We start from the raw sequence: 6,704 nt of genomic DNA on the forward strand, positions 1-6,704 counted from the left end.
GCAATATTCCTCTCGAACTTCACATATTCCATTGCAATTACCCCGTTATCAATTAACTGTCGTATAGGCTCTTGTATGACTTATATGTGTCTTCTCTTTCCATTGTTGACACTATTCTTTGCAACACAAATGACAGTTTGTGAATCACAATGAATGGCACTGAAGGTGTTGACACCCCCACAACGTCACATCTGCCAACAAGTTTCTTAGCCACTCTGCTTCTTGGATTGCTAGGTCAAGCGTTATGAACTCTGCTTCCATAGTTGACCTAGCTAGCTATGCAAAAATTGTTTGATTGACTTTCACGATTGATAAGTGCAAAAGATGCCACGGTTGTAAGGTCGTTCTAGGGCCACGTTGCGCGTAATCGGTAGTCTTTATGCTTGTTTTGGACTCGAATTACATTAATATGCTTGATATTGCCATTGGATCCCGTTTCACACTTGGTTAATCATTTTGTAGGTAAAAAGGATGGGCAAAAAGGCAGAAAATGGCTAGATTTCAGAGAATGATACACGAGCCGAAAATTGGAAGCAAAGGACCGGCCGGACGCGCCTAGGACGCGCGTCCGTCCAGGCGTCCACGTCCCAGATCCGCGAAGTGCAAAGCAGTCCCTTGCGGACACCTGCTGGACGCCACCGGACGCTCCGCGTCTGAAAATCAGCTCTCTGAAGTTTGAGATGTCTGCTTAGGACGCTTGCTGGACGCCACCGGACGCCTCGCGTCCGAAAAATCGCCCTCTGAAGTTGCAATGTCTGCTTAGGACGCGCAGCGGACGCACATTGGACGCCGCGTCCGATCCCGAGATCCCGCGCCGAAGATTTGAAGCAACGCGCACAGGATCCCGCTGGACGCGCAGCGGACGCGCGTCCAGTCGGGCGTCCACTACGTCTATTTTTGGCGGTTGGCGCGATTTAAATAGGGAATTGGGGCATTTTTCAGGGGGATCCCCTTCATTTTTCCAGATTAGCTTACCCTAAAATTTCTCTCTCTAAAATTAGGTTGAAATTCTCTCCCAATTCACTTCAATTCCATTCATATTTCCATTCAACTAGCTAGATTTGGAGAAGATTGTGGACATCAACTTGCAATTGATAGAGATTTGTAGAAGAATTCCATTTGCAATCAAGTAATCTTTCAATTTCTTCTATTGTTCTTCCATTTCTATTTTGTGATTTGCTTTATTGTTTTGTTTAGTGATTTGATCTTAAATTTTGTCTTTGATCTTGAATTGCACTTTGTTTTTGAATCTAGTTCTCTCTCTTATGAACATTTGCAATGATGATTTTGATTTTTAGAATGATTGGCTAAAACTTCTTGTGGTTTGGATCATTTGAGCTTGTATGTATCTCTTGAATGCTAAATGTCTTGAAGTAAGGTTTGAATGATGCTTAATGGATGCTTGATAGTGTTTTGGAGTGTTAGTGTGGACTCTAGGCTAACTTGGCCGGTTGCCTTAGGGAATTAGGGTAGAATCACTCACTTACGAGAGTAGGGAGTGTGTTAGACCTCTCTAACCACTTTTCTTTCCCACCTTTGAGAGAAGGGGGATTAGAAGACAAATAGAGCACACAAGGTGTTTGCTAGCATACCTCTTTGAACTTAGGAGTTATGAGAATAACCCTAGTGTGTAGAAGGGAGTCCTTTGACCATGAGAATGGCTTAGGTGTTTGTGTTTTTGTCTCAAGTATGTCCCTTAAGTATTGCCACACCGAAAACCTATAGGAAATCAAGAGTTTATGTACTTGTTAGATTGATCCGAACCCTCCTTCCAAATAGATTGTTCTTGCTCTTTTACCTTAGTTTGTCTACCTTAGCATGCCTTACACCCCTACCTTTTTAGGATTAGCTTTCGAAAACGAGGAACTCTTTTGACTACTCCCTTGTCTACCAAATCCTTTTCTACCATTCCTTGAGACCGACACTCGGGAACTTCTTCCCGTTTTATTCACCTAAACTCTTTCCACCTCCCGCTAAAACACAACTTATCAACGATATCGCTACTCCGCATATTGTGAATACATATTCACTAGTACAGCTAACATCCTCGCTGTCATTTACGCAGTTTGCATCACGAAACCCCTCTAGTACTATTGGAAATATAATCCTATATAGTCAAGACCTCAGTCTATCGTACCAATAAGGCACTGAAACACTCGTTTCAGTGTTTTCCCGTGTGAATCACTTGGATTATGTGTATAGCAACTGAGTTTGTTTACTGCAAAAGCAATATCAAGTCTAGTGTTATTCATTAGAAGCATTAGACTTCCAATTATTTTTGCATACTCCTCTTGAGATACACTTTTCTGCAAATTTTTAGATAATCTGACACTTAATTGGATCATATGCGGTTTTAGCCGGTTTACATCAAAATTGTTAAACTTCTTTACCAGTTTTTTCGTATAATGACTTTGTAACAGTACAAATGGTAACCATTCACTAGTACAGAAACAAGCATATGCGTCTGGAGTTTTGTACTCCGGACGCATATGCCTGAGGCGCAGATGCCCATGGACTATCTGCGTCTGGAGTTGCCCCGGACGCAAATAGTCACCAGCTGCGTCCGAAACTGCCCAGTTCTGGACGCAGCTGGTCCTTTATATTATTTTTTTAATTAAGCAGCTGCGTCCGGAACTGCCCAGTTCCGGACGCAGCTGGTATTTTTTTATATTATAAAAATGACTTTCTGCGTCTGGAACTAGGTAGTTCCAGACGCAGAGTCATTTTTATATTAAAAAAAATTAATAATAAAATTATTCATATGCATCAGCTAAGAAATTCACATGCAAAGCTCAAATATCAACCCATACAAGCTCAAATCCAGTTTATTCATAACTAATCAAGTTAATGCATATATTACTAGGGAAACTTTCCTCCAATGAATTTTTTATATTAAGACAAGACTAAGAAAAGAAGCCAAACTAGCAATACTAAAAACCTGCTACAATTTTTTATCAAAATACCAATGTAGTAATGAAGAAATTTGCAATTACAATGCCATTACTAGGGACATCTCAGACTAAAATTACAGAATCTATTTAGATTCATCTATAAGGACAAACATGCAACTTTTTTTATCCAGAATAATCATAAAAAGTATATAATAAAACATATAGATCTAATAGAGTTTTAGACCTTCATCAATGGAGTTTGTTTTGAATGAAGTTATGGAGGCTCTGTAAATAGATACTGAAGCAATGGAGCAACAACTCCCACACTTAAACTATTCCCGAGCAAGGCATACCTGCACACATAAGAAAATACATATCTCAGAGGCTAGTAAACAAGGTAGTAATAAATTCAAAAAGAACTAGCATTTTTTTTAACTTCAGAACACTGAAATGCTGCTTTATAACTGTTAACGCATAAGTGAAATATGGAACTTGGAAAGTATGGTTATAAATTCTTGAAAAAATAACTTACTTATAGCTAATTTAGTGTTTTTTAGAAACTGTGGATGCTTAGTCAGGTTCTCAAAAAGATGCTCCTTTAAATACTCAGCTGCACATGAACCACCATGGCACCATGGCCTGCAATAACACATGAAGATCATCACAAAAATCTCAAACCTTCACTCATATAAAAAGCAATGGTAGTTTGGTGCTTACTGATCAAATAAATAAATAAATTATGATGAAAGAATGTAATTAGCAAAACACAAGGAGCGCATCTGAGGAACATGACTGCATGGCTAATGAAGAATGTCGATATTTTACCACCAATGAAGTAAAGGCAAAGCACAAAACTTTCTCTGCTATGTTGTTTTAAAGAGTGTTTACTAAATTACTAAAACATTACTACATTAATATGCATTACAAGCATGCAATACCTTTCAATTTGTGTAGGACTCTGTGCAGCACCAACAGCCTCCTCATAACTAGGAGGAGCACCAAGATTTTGCTCAGAGTATTTCTGGTCAATCCCACCATGAGAAGCACTAAAATAGAAAATTAAGTTAGCCTATGAATTAAAGTTGTACTCCCTCTGTATCAAACAACCATTGCATAATAAGAGAACAACATAATGTACAACAGGATTAAAAAGAAATATTACCTTCCTTGTGACTGATCCTCAGCCCTGGCACCACTTTCTCTGTAATTCAAAGATAAAAGTTAACCACGAAAAGTTTCATAAATCAATTCAACATGCAGATCAAGATATCACTAACATGAGAAGTGTCATAAATCAATTCAACTTAGAGATTAAGCTATCCCAAAGGTGTAGTTCACTTTAACAACACAAGGACAAAAAGAAAGAAGTTTATTAAACAAATAAAGCAGCCACGTGCCACAGGTGAACTATAGGTATGGATGTCAATTAAAAGAAAAACTATTATTGGTATTGTTATTATTGTTAAGATGGAACACAAAAAGTGTACATATTTTAAATACTGTAATACTTTCTTAGTGAAATCCCTTCATTATTACGGAGTACAATTTATCCAGTCCTTTCTAATGGGAAGTGTAGAAAATAAAAACTACAAATTCATTGGCAAGAATAGACAGACAAACCTGGAGGAGTATTGAGCATCATCATCATAAGCATGATCTCTCCCTTTCTCAGAACTTCTTGAACCAGAGTTATATTCATCAATGCTCCGATTTCTTCCACTATAATCATCATCCCTATATCCATCACGGGTGTAACGCTCATCATACTCTCTACCATAGCGATCCCCTTCACGGCCATATGAATCCCTGCCATATCTGTCTTCATTACCACCCCATTCTCTCTCTCTCCCATAACCATTTCTATCATCATCCCTGCCCCCATAACGATCTTCGTCATATCTGTCACCATACCCCCCTGGGTTTGAATATGAACCAGGTCGATACATACTGCCCGTTGATGTGTTCCGATATCTAAAAGAAATTACAAGTTATCATGAAACTTTCATTAAAGTCAATATAAAGGAATCAAGAACAAGAAGTTACATTTCAGTATACTGTAAATGGTATTCTATAAAATCTCAGACACTTTTCAGGTAGTTTAATGGATGAATGGTTCATTCAATTTCCTAATCCTGTCTAATTTATTTGTTTCAATACTAGAAAAAGAGTTACAAAACAAAAATGTCATTTAGGTCATTTGAAATGTGATTAGCTATCCAGGCATACTCATTCTGCATAATCAACTTTGTATTCTCACTAAATAAGTATTCCTTAAATTCTCAGATCTTATTCCTGCTTCACCTTAGGTCCAAACATGTAAATCTTGACATATTGGTATTATAAGCACTCAAGCCGAAGCTTACTTTTCCCTGTTTGCAGCAGCCTTTTCACGAACTTCTTGTATTCTTTCCTTGTCATTCACTAAAGCAACAAGACTCTGAGATTTCTTTCTTACATTGCTTCCCTGATCTCTTCCACTTGAATCAACATATTGAAACTCAGACAATATCTGTCAGGAGCAATGAAATCATAAGACCCTCCAAGTGGTCTAGCATATTCCACAACACACAATGTATCTCATTCAACTTGTGAAATAAATGGAAATGAAACTTACTGAGATCTGGTATGAATGTTCCCTGATTTCATCAATGACACGTTCTGATCCATGGGCAACCAAGTATTCCAAAACAGTTAAGGCCTGCATAATATATCACTAAATATTAGCTTTGGAAGTACTGAAATAGTACATCTGTTATCAGAAACCAAAAATCAATGACACCATCCACACAAATACATGGGTATGAACATAAAAATCAATTTCAAGGGACAGCTACAAAAACCAGAAACCTACATAATGGCTTTTGATTTACAAATTTACAACTCCATAATATGAAATAGTATATAGGCTGAGTATTGTAACAATTTTTAATTATTTTAGGTCACAAATATTACTTGGTTATTTGTCTATCATTTTATAGACAACTTACAGAATTTGAGAGCAAATTCTAAATATACAATTTACTCATTCTGGTTAGTTATTTGCTATTATATTTTCATTTGTTGACACTTTTTGAGGTATAAATATTAGTTTATCGCCCAGTCTTCCAATCCAACAAAGAAAAAAGAATAATTTATTACAATAATCCAATATGATAGAAAATTTAAGTGAGTATATTGACTTTGTGTAATTGAGATACATTTACAGCTCATTATGCAAAGGGATGAGCAGAGAATAATGGAAACAGAAACCTACCTGATCAAGGACATCACCATTTGTATCTTGAACAAGAGGGCAATAGTCTCAAGGAAGAACTATTAAGACATTGTTTTAGGCATTCATTAATCAAACCAATAACTGAGTCTACAGTTAAAGAATTTATGGAACTCAAATAAACCTGGTCATATTTAGCATCTTTCTGGGATTCTCTTCTCCCGTGTTCAATTAATCAAATATTTCTCAAATAAATAAAATAAATGAAATAAATAAATATAATACGTACCTGAACGGACGAGCAGACCAGCGGCGAGGGCGAGCGGCGGCGAGGGCGAGCGGCGACGGGAGGCTGGATCTGTTCGTTGGCGGCGAGCGGCGTTGGCGGCGAAGTAGGTAATTCGGACGCAGCTGGTCCTTTTTTTTTTTTTTTAAATTAATAATAATAATAATTAAATAGTGGATATTTTAATTACAAAAATACCACCGCGTCAGTTTACGCGTCCGGAGTTTCAACACCGGACGCAAATTGTCCCATATTTTTTGTCTATTCTGTACTAGTGATTGTTAGTTTTAGTGACTTTCACCCAAGTAAAACATCG

At 37.3% G+C, this 6,704-nt stretch overlaps 1 protein-coding gene across 4 annotated transcripts; it reads right to left on the minus strand.

Moving 5' to 3' along the window:
* Nucleotides 1-2,869: 2,869 nt before the first annotated feature.
* On the minus strand, nucleotides 2,870-6,494 carry LOC116015495 (clathrin interactor EPSIN 2-like). Of its 4 annotated transcripts, XM_031255584.1 has the most exons (9): nucleotides 6,392-6,424; nucleotides 6,145-6,203; nucleotides 5,506-5,589; nucleotides 5,347-5,400; nucleotides 4,512-4,862; nucleotides 4,054-4,092; nucleotides 3,830-3,937; nucleotides 3,424-3,530; nucleotides 2,870-3,244 (listed from the first exon to the last, which is right to left on the minus strand). In XM_031255584.1, exons 3-9 carry the CDS (start codon nucleotides 5,556-5,558, stop codon nucleotides 3,219-3,221), a joined length of 738 nt encoding a protein of 245 aa, XP_031111444.1. In that variant the 5' UTR covers nucleotides 5,559-5,589; nucleotides 6,145-6,203; nucleotides 6,392-6,424; the 3' UTR covers nucleotides 2,870-3,218. The 4 variants fall into 4 exon arrangements, with proteins under 4 accessions (XP_031111444.1, XP_031111443.1, XP_031111446.1 ...); XM_031255583.1 differs by lacking the exon at nucleotides 6,145-6,203 and having other exon boundaries at nucleotides 6,392-6,494; XM_031255586.1 differs by lacking the exons at nucleotides 6,145-6,203; nucleotides 6,392-6,424 and adding an exon at nucleotides 5,668-5,953 and having other exon boundaries at nucleotides 5,506-5,630.
* Nucleotides 6,495-6,704: the final 210 nt, after the last annotated feature.

This window comes from Ipomoea triloba, chromosome 4 (genome assembly GCF_003576645.1).
Source record: "Ipomoea triloba cultivar NCNSP0323 chromosome 4, ASM357664v1".
Lineage (NCBI taxonomy): Eukaryota > Viridiplantae > Streptophyta > Magnoliopsida > Solanales > Convolvulaceae > Ipomoea > Ipomoea triloba.

Bases quoted from the DNA above. Each gene is read 5' to 3' on its own strand.
- LOC116015495 (XM_031255582.1), bottom strand. From the start codon at position 5,595: ATGCAGGCCTTAACTGTTTTGGAATACTTGGTTGCCCATGGATCAGAA. The intron at 4,863-5,254 runs GTAAGCTTCGGC...AATTTCTTTTAG, and splicing joins GCTGCTGCAAACAGGGAAAA to ATATCGGAACACATCAACGG. The intron at 3,938-4,053 runs GTAATATTTCTT...TTTCTATTTTAG, and splicing joins GAGGATCAGTCACAAGGAAG to TGCTTCTCATGGTGGGATTG.